This window comes from Triplophysa rosa, linkage group LG22, assembly GCF_024868665.1.
Source record: "Triplophysa rosa linkage group LG22, Trosa_1v2, whole genome shotgun sequence".
Lineage (NCBI taxonomy): Eukaryota > Metazoa > Chordata > Actinopteri > Cypriniformes > Nemacheilidae > Triplophysa > Triplophysa rosa.
In genome coordinates this window covers 20,416,813-20,432,376 of record NC_079911.1, presented here as the reverse complement: position 1 = coordinate 20,432,376, position 15,564 = coordinate 20,416,813, and the positions used below count along the sequence as shown (strand labels likewise).

At 40.2% G+C, this 15,564-nt stretch overlaps 1 protein-coding gene across 1 annotated transcript; it reads right to left on the bottom strand.

Annotated features, from left to right (window-relative positions):
- Positions 1-10,187: 10,187 nt before the first annotated feature.
- tmem167a (transmembrane protein 167A) lies at positions 10,188-15,192 on the bottom strand. The gene is made up of 4 exons (XM_057321471.1): positions 15,129-15,192; positions 14,522-14,631; positions 13,415-13,449; positions 10,188-13,334 (listed from the first exon to the last, which is right to left on the bottom strand). The coding sequence occupies exons 1-4, from the start codon at positions 15,129-15,131 to the stop codon at positions 13,264-13,266; spliced, it is 219 nt and encodes a 72-aa protein (XP_057177454.1). The 5' UTR covers positions 15,132-15,192; the 3' UTR covers positions 10,188-13,263.
- Positions 15,193-15,564: the final 372 nt, after the last annotated feature.

Below are 15,564 nucleotides of genomic sequence, written 5' to 3'. Positions count from 1 at the left end.
GTTTCTTGTGTATGTCTGCACTAGAAGCGCTGTTGTTGTTATTGCTGTGAAGCTCTAATTCAACACGCGTCTGCGTCTACTCGAGGTTAAATCAATGAAGCGCGCGCGTCGCTTTGACAAGAGCCGCTGCAGTAAAGCGCGAGTCTCTGTTTGTACATACAGCTGTTCTCTTGACGTTAGGTGTCTGTATATTTATTGATCTTCTGTGTTAAATATTCTTTCCACATTGTTTGTCTTCAATATCAGTTTGTAGTGTTTCTGCAAGTCCCCACAAAGTCAATAAATCCCCCATAAGAGTCATTTCCAGAGCCCTGTTCACAAGTGTTTTGTGTTCACCGTTACTGCTGACTAACTTGACAAACATGGAAAAACATATTCTTTAGTTTCAAATAGCTCAGCTGGTAAATAAGAAGTGTTTTTATTACTAATAATACATTCGAATCGGAGGACGAGGTGTAAAGAGGTGTATTAATGTGAGTGCTTATTCATGTGATGTTTCTATGGCGCTCATTAGGTGGTTCTAGGAACAGCTCATTTTATTAAAGGAGGTGCTCGGTCTGAAAAGACCACTGTTGTAGACAACTTGATCTATACTTTGGTTGTTCTGCTTTTAAACCTTCATGAACACGTCTATTGTTCCCAGTGTATCTGAAATACATTGTTCATTATTATATGGTGTGTTTAGTTCATTCATTCATTCATTCATTCTCCTCTGTCATTATGAGGATGTTGTCTGTGTTCAGGAGGCTGAATTATATTGTGACGTGGCTGAGTGTTGTTGGACCCGTGGTCGGTCTGGACGTTCCTCTCAGTTACAGCACGGCCGTGTCGGCTCCAGACTGAAGATCCATCATCCTCTCTCACAGAACACATCAAACACAGACATGTAACCATGAATGTCTTCAAGAAATGTTTACCAAATAATGTGTTTCTCCGCTGCTCTTTACATGTGTAGTGTGTTAAAGCACACAGTAGAAGCCTTGTGTGTGTGCGTGCACGTGATATTAAACTGAGAGAGAATGTTGAAGTCTGTGTAGGTGTGTGATTCTCTCGCCGCTCATGTCTGGCCGATTTGACAGATGTCATGTTTCTGAAATCTTCTGAAATCTCGCTGTATTGTGGGTTGGGGAGTGTGTTGTGTCAGGACACATCCTAAAATAATGTGACCGTTTGAGCATCTGTCTGATCAGAAGTTTTGAGAGAATGTGTTGAAAGTCCTGAGTCAGCGTGTGTAAATGGGGCGAGTGTCTCTCTGGAGACTGGATCAGTGTTGGTAAGGAGGTCAGCTTTATTCCCTGGAGCGTCTCGCTCTAATGGACAGACAGAAATGATGGAGAGAGAGAGAGAGAGAGAGATCGCGGTAGGGCTCTCTGCATCACAAATGGTCGTTCTTAAAGAAATAGTTCACCTAAAATGGAAAATTCTGTGTCAGTGACCAAGAAAACACAAGAATGACACGAAAACACCATAAAAACTACTTCAACTGTGTGTGTGATCATTCTGTGTGAGGAACAGATGAAAATGTCACACTTTCATTGTGTGTAGGGATGAACAGAGCGTTTGTGTGTTATTTCACGTGTGTCTGATGGATGTGGAGAGGTTGTAATTGATCTTGTCAAATGTAATGTAGTGAACGTGTTTTCGACAGATCTCAATATGATGATGATCATTGTTAGATTTGAGAAAGGGAAATGAGAATGTTCTCAGAAACAAATGCTCATTTATTTGACACTCTTGGCTGGAGGTGATGTTTGTGTGTGTGTGGGGGGGGGGTGAAGGGTAAACCCTACGGTATGGGGACAAAATGTCCCCACAAAGATGGCAATATCCAAAACCCTTGTCCTTGTGGGGACATTGTTTGGTCCCCATGAGGAAACAAGCTTATAAATCATACAGAATGAACTTTTGTGTAAATGTAAAAGAGCAGACAGTTGTGTGTGATTGTTAGGGTTAGGGGGAGGGAATATGAGATACAGTTTGTACAGTATAAACACCATTGTGTCTATGGAATGTCCTCATAAAACATGGAAACCCAACGTGTGTGTACATGTGTGTGCGTGTGTGCGTGTGTGTGTGTGTGTGTGTGTTCATGTTTGTATATCCCGGTGGGGACCTAAACCTGAATACACACCAACACATGGGGACTCGTGTCACTGTGGGGACCAAAATTGAGGTCCTCATGGGCATAAAAGCTTATAAATTGTACAGAACAATATTTTTTTTAAATCTAAAAATGCAAAAAGTGTTCTATGATCTTTAGGTTTAGGGATAGGGTTAGGGATAGGGGATAGAATATACAGTTTGTACAGTACAGTATACAACTCATTACGCCTATGGACTGTCCCCACAGAGATAATAAACCAGACATGTGTGTGTGTGTAATGTGTGTGCTGGAACACAAGGGGGCGATATTGACCACATTTCAGTACAGCTCCTGACACTGACAGAATATCAACACAATTTGAATAAAAGCATCTGTTTTATCAGTGTGTGCTCGTGCGTGTGTGTGTGTGTGTGTTCATGTTTGTATATCCCGGTGGGGACCTAAACCTGAATACACACCAACACATGGGGACTCGTGTCACTGTGGGGACCAAAATTGAGGTCCTCATGGGCACAAAAGCTAATAAATTGTACAGAACAATATTTTTTAAAATGCAAAAAGTGTTCTATGATCTTTAGGGTTAGGGGTTGGGTTAGGGATAGGGGATAGAATACAGTATACGGTTTGTACAGTATAAAAAACATTACGCCTATGGACTGTCCCCACGGAGATAATAATCCAGACATGTGCGTGCGTGTGTTTTTTTCCTGGGCATCAAACCCATAACCTTCACACAGATAGCACAATGCTCTACCAACTGGATCTTTTTTGCGCCTGAGGTAACCAAACTAAGAGACCTTTATTAATAGAAATCTTTGTTAAACACTAGATGTTCTGTCAGATGACTGTTGCATGTGAAACATTAGTTGAACGTGTTTATAATGTGATGATGTACACCTGTATGAAGTGAATATAATCTGACTAACATCATTTTTAGAGCTGCTGCTTGTTAGTTCTGAGAGAATATCTTGCATCATTGCTTTCTAATCACATGTCAGATGTGGCTTGATTTGTTCAAACGAGTAAATGTTGACAGGAGTGATGTATTATGTGTAAACAACATTTAAACATACACAACAACACCACGAGGGCAAAGATATCATCAGGTATGAGAAAAAAAAGAATCTGTGAACATGTCCAATATTACTGTAAAACCTGATTTACAGTAATGCAAACTTCAGGATTGTACTCATTCATTCATCTTCTGAGAATGTTTAGTTTGATTTTATCATCATTCCTTGTCTGGGATTTCACTGCCAAACACAATCTGTTTTTATAAGCAGACGTTCTCAGATCTCACACACATGAGAAGAGGGTCAGTTGTTCAGTTCTAGTCCGAGAGAAAAAGGTGTTTGTTGCTTTGCAGCCAGAGAGCATTTGTGTGTTTGTGTTGATTGTTGCTTCCAAAAAACTGTTGGCTTGTGTTTTTCTAGTCTCTGTAGAGTTTATTTATGATGAAATAAAACCTTCATTGAGTTTTATAGAGGCTGTACACTTTCCTCAATGCCTACAGCATCAGTCTAGACACATTAACAGCTCGGATCAATCCACACTTACATCAAACCATTATATGAAATCAACATGTGTGTGCGAGAGATTAAAAACATCATGAATTTCAATGATGCCAACCTTTAATAAACAAACATTAATATAGAAAAACAAACATAAACTCAACACAAGCACCACATTAAACAAGCATGCGTTTCAGTTTGAGATGAAGTGTGATGATGTTGATGTACAAGTGTCTGAACAGAAAACTGTAGTAGATGATGTGGCATCTTAAAGCAGCTGCTCTCAAGGTCGTGTGTGTGCTGGATGGATGAGGTCACACAGGTGTGTGTGCGCACTTGGGAGTGAGCGTGAGTGTGTGGGTGGGTGTGTAAAATACTAGAAAAAGTAGTGTCCACTCAGTTGTGCTCTTTCTTACAAAATAATGACATACACGAAAAATTCCAGTCAGGCTTTAGACCACATCATAGTACTGAAACTGCGCTCGTTAAAATTACAAACGACCTGCTTATAGCATCTGATAAAGGTAACATCTCACTCCTAGTCCTGCTCAACCTTAGTGCTGCGTTCGATACTGTAGACCATAAAATACTTCTAGATCGCTTACACAATTATACCGGTATTCAGGGACAGGCACTACAATGGTTCAGATCTTACTTATCAGACAGACATCAATTTGGCCATTTAAATGGGGAATCATCAAATCTAATGCAAGTAAATTATGGATTACCTCAGGGATCGGTTTTAGGACCCTTGCTATTCTCCATATACATGCTGCCCCTTGGAAACATTATTAGAAAACATGGAATTAGCTTCCACTGTTATGCAGATGATACTCAGCTATATATCTCATCAAGACCAGATGATTCCTTCCAACTATCCAAATTGGCAGAGTGCATCGACGATATAAAGCATTGGATGACTTGTAATTTCCTTCTTTTAAATTCTAATAAAACAGAAATATTACTTATCGGACCAAAGACACGTGAGCAGAATATTTCGGATTATAACCTGCAAATTGAAGGCTGCACTGTTACTCCAACAAATACAGTTAAAGACCTCGGCGTTATATTAGACAGCATCCTGTCATTTAAAAATCACATCTCAAATGTCACAAAAACAGCCTTCTTCCACCTTAGAAATGTTGCCAAATTTCGAAATATTTTATGTGTGGCTGACGCAGAGAAGCTTATTCATGCATTTGTGACCTCAAGACTTGACTACTGTAATGCACTGCTTAGTGGTTGTCCTGCAACATCACTAAACAAACTACAGTTAGTTCAGAATGCAGCTGCCAGAGTTCTGACCAGGTCCAGAAAATACCATCACATAACCCCAATGTTATCAACCCTTCACTGGTTACCCATTAAGTATGGTATTGACTTTAAAGTTCTTTTAATTACTTATAAAGCCTTAAACGGTTTAGCCCCTACCTACATAACAGAGCTTCTACCACACCACAACCCATCACGCTCTCTAAGATCTCAAAACTCCAGACTTTTGATAACACCTAGAATAACTAAACCACCAAAGGGGGCGGAGCTTTCTCATATGTAGCACCTAAACTCTGGAATAGCACAATAGTCTGTGTGTGTGTGTGTGTGTGCGTGTGTGTGTGTGCACGCTTGGGAGCGAGTGTGTGTGTCCGCGCGTTTCTCTGTTCATGTTTGTATATCCCGGTGGGGACCTAAACCTGAATGCACACCAACTCATGGGGACTCGTGTCACTGCGGGGACCAAAATTGAGGTCCTCATGGGCAAAAAAGCTAATAAATTGTACAGAACAATATTTTTTAAAATCTAAAAATGCAAAAAGTGCTCTATGATCTTTAGGTTTAGGGATAGGGTTAGGGATAGGGGATAGAATATACAGTTTGTACAGTATAAAAAACATTACGCCTATGGACTGTCCCCACGGAGATAGTAAACCAGGCATGCGTGTGCGTGTGTGTGTGTGTGTGTGTGTGTGTGTGTGTGTGTGTGTGTGTGTGTGTGTTTGTGTGTGTGTGTGTGTGACTCATTTGAACAGTCTCTCTATTGATTTAACTCGCAGAAAAGAAAAACACAGAATTATTCCTCTTAGCTCTGTGTACAAATTTCTGTTATTAACCTTAAAAATCAAATTAGTTGTGTGTTTGTCATTTGTCACGTGAAAGCGTCCAGTTGTATTTCTACAGCATCTGATAACAGCTTGCCTTCTATATTCATGAAGAGGCCGGGGCGTGTTGTATGACCCGAAGGCTTCTGTGTGTGCTTTAGGGACCGGTGGAGTTCATAGATACAGTATATAGATGACATCGGTTGAACAGTGTTCTGCTGTGAAGAAGTGAAGATGTGAGTGTTTCAGGACCAGTAGATGTCCTCACACCATAAACAAACATCAGTCCAGTGTGTGACCTTCAACTCGCTGTCGTAGGATTTTACAGCCTCATTTCTGCAGATCTCACATTCAGAGAAACATTTTGAATGGAGTCAGTTTGGTCTCTTCTCACGGGACGTCACATTTCACCCCTCATTTAAAGCTCTTTAGCAAAACCCCAATGATCCCCAAAAAACACAACTCACAGGAGAAGAAGAAACGTGTTTGACGTGACAGAAGATGCAGGTCACCCAGTCAACGGTTCAGTTTCCTCGCGAGTCTCTCGTCCGGCTCTCTGCACATGTGTTTGTCATTAGACTCTCAGCTTCAGACGTGCTGATGGACGTGACATCCACAACAGAAGATGAGCGACACTATCACATGACCTGAGACCGCCATTGTTTCTGAATGTGGAGAGAGTTTGAGGTTTATTCTTCAGTAATGGCCTCACGCTGTGTCTCGTGTGCAGGTTCTGTTGAAACTCACCCCTCACGTCCAGTCCAGTTAACATGAGGGTTTTCTTCCAGTGCACTTTTATAAATGTCTTCAACACTCGTCTTCAGTAATATTGACTTTTGATTGCAGACGAGACAAATCTGAGCTCAGTTTGACACACTGTTGACATCTCTTCTCAAACTCTCATGACTCTTTTTCTCAAGAGAAATATCTGAGACTTAAGGAAAAGTTTCTCATTTGCTCTCCTTTTAATCTCATTGGTGTGATGTCTAGGAGAATCATTGAGATATTAAAGATGTGTGCGATCTGATGTGTGATTGTTCTATTTATTGAACATCGATGTATTTCATCGGCAGATTTGACTGAGGATGGATGTTGTGAGTTCACCGCTGCAGAAATGGAAACACGTTGATGTCTCTCATTGCTGTGATTTATTTCATGTATGTTTCTCTACCGACAGCTGACTCAAATCTGAAGTTCGTGTGTTGAAATATGTGCAGAATAACATTATAGCAGCATGAATGACTCTCACTTTCAGCTGCTTTCCATTTGGACGATGGATGTGCCACTTATTTGTGTGAAATATAAGATGGCAGTAGTTAAGGTTTGCTCCCAGAAACCCCTCCTGTGTTTAAAGTGATGTTCAGGGATGAGCGTGACTCGTACAGGCATATGTGTGCGGTCATGTGTGCGTCATGACTCTGCTGTAGAGAAGATACGGTTACACCTTTCCTGTGGAAATCTCTGAAAGCGCTGCTGTCATCTTTTTAGATCTTTAGCAACGGCATAGCAACATGATGAAGAGCACTCACAACACCTTAGCAACCGCATCGCAACAGCCTGGATACCAACCACAAAATTCATCAGACTTTAGTTAGATTGTACTTGATGTTACCTCTCCTCAAATCACAGACTGTAAGAGTCTGACATGAATCAGCGTACGCACAATGTTTTAATTGAATTCCATATATTGAGAAAACTCTCTGTCACAGCATCAATGTGGTTGCCGGGCAGGTTGCTATGCAGTTGCTTAAACGATCTGTGATGTTGTGATTGTTAGAAACAGAACACATCTCTCCTCAACCATCCTTACAAACACAACTTTAAGAGCAGTATGCTAATAGAACACTTGAATAAAGTTAAATGAGAAAGTGTACTTTCACTCACATTTATGTAGGCCCTACTTCTCAGAAAATGTAGTTGTGATCTAGTTCTAGTACATTTAAAGTAGACTTAAAAGTACACGTTATCAACTTAAAATGGGCCAGTTTAGACCCAAGTAGTATTGAAATGATACACTTAAGGATTCTAGTAGTAGTACTTACTACAGTACATTAAGTATAGATGGTTTCAAAGTGACAGCATAAACAAAGGTTACTGCGCATGCGCGCGTTCGTGTACTGCCCTTAACTTCCGGTACACATTCACAAACAATAGAGCACCTGTAGATTATTTCTGATAACAAGCAAAAGAAACCGATAAGAAGCGTTACTTGGCTAAACTCGTCTCTCTGTTATTTTGAATTTAGACTGCGATACCAAACTCAACCGCTAGGTGTCAGTGTGCCACACGGTTTCTTTAAATGCGACCAAACTACAGGACTCATTCAACAAATCGTTTATTTAATAATATGAACAAACAACAAAATTCAACAAATCGTTTATTTAATACATTTATTATACAATAAAATGATAATATACGTTAAAATGAACATTAATTAAATCAAATATAAATCGTTATAACATTAGACATTAGCCAAACACAAGAGATAACTACAGTCCCGGCGCGCGCGCGTTCGATGAAACCGTCTATACTTAAAATAAACTTGATCTCCGTACTGTATAAAATGAACTTAAAGGTCACTTATTTCGCTTCGTAAGGGCAGACACAGGATTTGTAATCTCATTCATGTCTTTGCTGAGGTTTAATACTTGATTTCTTATAATACTCTTATTTAAATCATGAAATATGAGTCATAATAATAATAATAATGCAGCTCGCATTAGCAAACATCTCTAATGACTTCAATGATATTTTAATTTTCTTAAACTTATAATGACTTTCTGCAAACACAAACTGTGTGGATGTCTTGTCTCTTGTGACTGTGATGGAGAAAATAGTACAGAGCATCAGATTGATCTCAAACAAGACTCGAACATGTTTCATCAGCCTGATGCAGAAAACAGGAGAAAGCAACATCAAAACCTTAAGTCTTTTCTCTGTAAAGAATCATTTAATAATCTTGGAGCTCACTCATTTCTGCAGAGTTCATTGTGTTTTCATGTGCTCACAGTCATTTACATAAATGCTCAGATTGTTTGTGTTATAAATCCATACAAGAGGGAGAGAGAGAGAGAGAGAGGGTAGGGGGGTTAATGGTGTGTAGTTACAGTAAGAGGCCGGGGGGTCACGTACAGCCTGTTGAAAATGTTTTCCAGCAGTCTTCGGTCAGAAAGCGCAGATCTCCCCAGCGGTGTGCCCGCAGGCACGGTGTGTTTGAGCTGATGATGTAGCTCTCTGCTTCCCGTGAAGAGGGCAAACGTGACCCCGGGGGGCCGAGATTCATGCCAAACACGCCTGACGTCTCCAGCTCAGATCTCCTCATGTGTTCTTTATTATGCAGTTTTAAACATTTCATCTGCAGGGGGTTGAGTTATATAACAATACACAGAGAATCTATTCATGGGAAGCCTCTCTTTAAATGCTCCTGTTTCCAATTTAACACAACACAAATCCTCCTCTTACTGACCAACATCTATTGTTGAGTTTCTCTCAGCTCTCTTGCTGTGTATTATGCGTCACAAAACCGCTCGCTCGCTTCTCTTTCATGGCTCACAAGATCTCATGGAGTCTTTCATTTAGGTAGCAACTTACAGGAGAAATAAAAAGAGAATCAAATGAGACAGAAACACATGAAGAGTCTGGAGGTGTAAATTAATGTAGAGGTGAAATCATCTGGATTTGAGTAAATGTGATGAGAAATGTTTGAGTTGATATTGAGCTATTCAATAATATTGATTTTTGATTGCAGACGAGACGAATCTGAGCTCAGTTTGACACATTGACATCTCTTCTCAAACTCTAATGGAGAGTGTCATTATTTGTGAGATGTTGGAGAGATGTTTCGTAGATGTTGGAGAGATGTTTCGTAGATGTTGGAGAGATGTTTCGTAGATGTTGGAGAGATGTTTCGTAGATGTTGGAGAGATGTTTCGTAGATGTTGGAGAGATGTTTCGTAGATGTTGGAGAGATGTTTCGTAGATGTTGGAGAGATGTTTCGTAGATGTTGGAGAGATGTTTCGTAGATGTTGGAGAGATGTTTCGTAGATGTTGGAGAGATGTTTCGTAGATGTTGGAGAGATGTTTCGTAGATGTTGGAGAGATGTTTCGTAGATGTTGGAGAGATGTTTCGTAGATGTTGGAGAGATGTTTCGTAGATGTTGGAGAGATGTTTCGTAGATGTTGGAGAGATGTTTCGTAGATGTTGGAGAGATGTTTCGTAGATGTTGGAGAGATGTTTCGTAGATGTTGGAGAGATGTTTCGTAGATGTTGGAGAGATGTTTCGTAGATGTTGGAGAGATGTTTCGTAGATGTTGGAGAGATGTTTCGTAGATGTTGGAGAGATGTTTCGTAGATGTTGGAGAGATGTTTCGTAGATGTTGGAGAGATGTTTCGTAGATGTTGGAGAGATGTTTCGTAGATGTTGGAGAGATGTTTCGTAGATGTTGGAGAGATGTTTCGTAGATGTTGGAGAGATGTTTCGTAGATGTTGGAGAGATGTTTCGTAGATGTTGGAGAGATGTTTCGTAGATGTTGGAGAGATGTTTCGTAGATGTTGGAGAGATGTTTCGTAGATGTTGCAGAGATGTTTCGTAGATGTTGAAGAGATGTTTCGTAGATGTTGGAGAGATGTTTCGTAGATGTTGCAGAGATGTTTCGTAGATGTTGAAGAGATGTTTCGTAGATGTTGCAGAGATGTTTCGTAGATGTTGGAGAGATGTTTCGTAGATGTTGCAGAGATGTTTCGGACTGTTGACAAAGATTTATGCAAATGAGTAACAATGCCATATGGTGTCGACCAATAGAAATGCTCACAATAAAGTTGACTTGATCTGGTCCATCAAATGAACTTCCTCTCATGTCCTCTCATGAAGCTGTGTGTGAAGTGTAGTGGTCTGCTGTTGTATAGATGGGTTTCTGAAGCGTGTGGTACAGAGAACACGCATGCCAGTCAATATTTGACATGAGTGTGTAAAGCGTGTGATGTGTTGTGGCAGTCGATGTGCAGATAAAACATTTGGCCTCATTTATTCCACTTGAGGAGAATATAAGGTTACGTCCTGTTATGAGTTGAGCAGTCAGTCAAACGAGCGGCAGGAATAATGAATGCAGTCTTTCTCCTTCATCTGATCTGAGTGAGGACCTCCGCTGAGTCCATGCGTGTAACATTAGAAAACCCTAAATATAATTGAATAATCATTTGTCTTAAACTGACATGCATGAATGGCCCTTTCAAGCTCTTCTGAACTGTGTTTGTGAACCGTACATTTATTCAGCTCTCATGAGCTTCAGACAGAAATGTGTGATTGTGACTTTTTGCAATGATTCAAATGTTCAAGTTATGTTTACTTTATGTAGAACTGCTTTCAAGCATACTTTAAGGGTAACAATAATAAACTTCACACACAGTAATATACTTTAAATACACAGCTTAAATCCCGTTGTTTGTCTGAAAAGTAGATCAAAAGTAAACAAAGTATACGGTCGTATTTTCAGTTAAAAGAAGCATTTTTAAATGCATCTCCTAAACAAAAATGTCAAATAAACATATTGACTGAAATTCTCAAGCTACATTTAGTGCACAGTTCAGTCCAGTTTCAGCATTGTGCCAGAATAAAACATTACGTGTTGCTGTCTGTTAAATGACTTAAAAATGAACCAATAAGAATACTGCGCGTGATCACAATTCAAGCCATATTTTTGTTTTCATCCATTACACTTCATGAAAACGGTTCACCTTCTGCAAACCTGAAACATTAAATTCATATTAGTTGAGAAGATTTTTTGCTACTAGTCAGGATGTGAGAATGATTCCCCGCTGTTTAACCAGAGCCAGCGTTCTCTTTAAACGTGTGGTGACGTCTGTTGAACTTACGAGCGCCGTTTGGCTGTGCTGATCTATAGCTCTGAAGAGAAGGTCTCGTACCCCACAGAGTTCATCTCCTCAGGACTTTCCTTCAAGACATTTCACTGAATTCATAAACGTTTAGTGCCTGTTAAAGGCTTTTCCTGCTCTGTGTGAGGACGACACCGGCGGCGCTTCACCTCCTTAAACACGAATCACATACATCTCCTGATTATTACACAACAAATGAAGAAAGACCAAAACACACAACAGTCAACAGTTCCTATGACAGAGTGGGTGGTTGCTAAGGTGACTGATCCGTGTCAGATCAAGTTTTGGGTCAGTTGATATTTCTATAATTTTGCTATTTCTGTCTGTAGCGAGGTAGGCGGGACGAGAGCCGTGGGGCAGGAAGGCGGGGCCGGTGGCGTGAGTGATCATGAGTATCAGCTGTACGCGCACCGGTCCCGCATGCCTCACGGGGGAGCTCGGGAGCACAAGAGGACGAGCGGCAGGACTGCCGACGAGAGGACAGGGCCCGGACATGCTAAGTTTTGTTTGTTCGTGTGGCCGGCAGTCGTCCGTGAGGGGCTGCCGGCCTGTTTTTACTGCTGTTTATTTATTTTTAATTAAAGTGTTTGAATGTTCGCCGGTTCCCGCCTCCTTCCTTCCCGTTTTATTGAGCTTTGCTACACTGTCATTTCTAAAATGTCACACTTCGTGTTTTGGGTTTGAGTTTCTGACAGTATGAGCAGTTTATTTAAAGGAGAAATGCTTGATTATAATCAAACCAAACAAGGTTGATTCGAAAACCTCAAAGGAACTTTAAAATACAGATCTGGATCCGGATGTTTACATGTTTTGCAGCCACATGACGGGCGGTGAAACGTACACAATTTTCCATGCACTTATTGGGATTTCATAGAAACTTTAGTGTAAATGTGTGACGCTCACCCAACGAACGCTCTTGACTATGTATGCACTCTCGAAGAATGTCAATGAAAACATACAAAGGCCAGAATGAGTTTTCTTTATGCTGTGTGTTGTAATAAAACATTATGGCAAGGATAAAGTGCTATTTGATTCACATCACTGACTGACTGACGTGTAATACACCATTCACTGATGATGTCAAACGCTGACAGAGAAAATAATCAAGCCAGAAACGTCTACAGCACGACCCGTGAGGACAAAAACATGCAAACGTTTGGGAAATATTTATAACACTGTACTTTGTTGATTTTGTTCTGTATTCAAAATATATTTATAGAATACAGACCTCAAGTCAATTCAGTCTTTAAAAAAACTCCGTATTTCAGTGGCAAGAAAATCTTTCTGTAATAAATCCTTATTTTAATGCAAACTCCACATCTCCATTCAAAACAGAGCAAAGATTCAAACGAATGATTTAACAAGCATGATATCACACACATCAATGTCCATCTTAAGAAATTCTGTCCCTCTGATGCTCATAAAACTTTCCTCAAGTCAAAATGAGTGTCAAAGACTGCTGGAACGTTACCATGGAGACCAATAGCTATTTGTATTTACAGAAACAGGTCCAGGAGGTGGAGAAATGTTCACATACATCAGTACTGAGATGCAACAGAGGGTCTCAACACATTACACATCATCTTCCCTGTTCTAGGATCTTGGTGTTGTTCTTGGATCATCTCAATCTTCTTCAAATCCTCGGATGGTTTCGCTGCTATTCCGAAAATAAAATGGTGAAGGCCATGATGATACAGCAGCACGCCACATACGGGCTTTTACGCTCACCTGAGAGGAAACGGATAAGATCATGAGCAGCGCAACAGTAAACATCACACATGAACACACAGCACTTACACATTACTCACCTATTCTCGCACACTTCCAGAATATTCCAAGAAATCTGTGAGTGGAAAGACACATTTTAAGGTTAGTGCATGTATGCAAATAATGCAGAACGGCTCTCTATCAACTGAAAACATTCAAACGGCCAGGGATTGGTGATGGAAATGTGTCGTCATTTACAAATTTGACTCTTTGCTTCATGCATTACTATGCGAGCCATTTTTCACTGAATTTGAAATACAACTACATTAAAACAGTAAAATGTTGGTCATATCACCCACTCCAGTAAATAATAAGAGTCTGATGGAAATGTCTCTCTCTCGTCTAAGGGAACGTACAGTATCAAGTTTTAATGCTTTATTAGTGGAGTTTGATTTGATGAGTAATGAACGGAAGCAGGTCACGGTCTTCTGTCTGATGCTCTCGAAGGCATTTACAGATTACAGGGAGTAGAAAGAGATGAGTGATGAGCTTCACAGGGGCTCAAATGTCATAACAGACCCTTTGACAGAACGGACGGGCATCTGGAGCGAACAGAAACAACAGCTAGAACATGTACTGTCAGCAGCCCCGGGAAGAAAACTACGTCTGCTTCCCGAAATGAAACAAAGCTTTAACACGGGTCTCCAGTAAACGCTGTTGCAGCAAATGTATAAACATGACAGAATAACACGCCACTGTTACTACAGCAACAAACAAGACTCCGTTGTAAAGGTTTGAAGGGGTGAGAAGGTTCTTTAATATCCAGCGACTTCAGCTCATTTCTCATCTATTTGTTGAAATCAGACGGCTGGATGTGAATGATCTCCTTCACTTCCTGATTCTCTGATCCAAACATGTGGTGAACATCTTGTTGTCTCAGTCCGACAACATCGCACAGACGTCTCCCCCAAACACAAAAATGTGACCTTAACATCCTTTGGCCAAATAAAAAGCAAACATTGGCTAGACATTACCAATTATGTTAAGGCATTAGGATGTTTGTATAAAATGGCTGAAATGATTCTAATTCAAAAGATCTAGATTTGCTGTTGAGGAAATGAATTGAAACGTGAACATGTGAAAATAAACATCTTCTGTGTTGTTTGGAATATGTGCTTTATAAATACGTCAGATGACAGTAAACATACCCGGTTTTGTTCTTATCCAGCAGACTGGGAGCTAAAGCTCGTATGTACGCGCATGTGCAGATGAGTAGTAAAATAACCGTCAACAGACTCTGGAAATTAAATATGGCAGACTGCAAAAACACAGAGGGAAAACTTTTAGTGAATAAACTTGAAAAGTGCACATTACACACAAGACTAACGGCAGATAGAAGGGAGTGGTTAAAGAATGAATGGCTTTAGTGATGTTTGGGGGGAAGTCAGTGGAGACACTTTCATAAAAGATTACCGTTTTTAAAATAACATGAAACAATTATAAATCATCGCAGCGTGACCTCAAACACAAGTCAATATGATAGATTTAGAGTTCACAACGACTTCAATCTGACGAGTCTCATCATGTGCAGGAGGACACAGGTCAAAAACACATTTTCTTCAGTTACTGACACGACAGATCGGCTGATTGTCTCTAAGCTATCAGCACGTTTAGCGTCTCTGACATCTGTTCATATTTAACTGCGCCGTTAGCAGATTTATTGCTACGGCAGACAGTATGCCGAATAAAAAACCACTACACTTCATTTCTTGTGCACATTCACATTAAATGACAAATTAGCATAGAAAAACTCACCATCTTGATAGCGTCTCCAGCCAACTCACACTTCCGGTATTTGCGGAAATTGCGTCAATTGTACGGCAACCTGGAAGTGAGAGTTTTGGCCCGTTGCTGTAATGTGTTATTGGCGCCGCCATATTTGGCAGGGCACGACTATCCTATAAACACATTGAAGTTAACGGGGAGCATAATCAATGTGACTTGTAAGAGAGCAAAAAGCAAAAGAATGCGTTATTTTAGGCGTTACATTTCCGAACCGATTTAAATGCATGTCAAACGTGAGTCTTCACAATTCTCCGTGACAAAAAATAATCTTGCGACAAGAGGCAAAACTTCTTTTACCCTGCATAGATCGTAATCCATTTGATATTGGTTACAAAAATGTAAACGTTATTGTGCTTTTTATTCAGACAAACAGCAGCTGCCTCGTTCACAATAATGTTTTATTAAA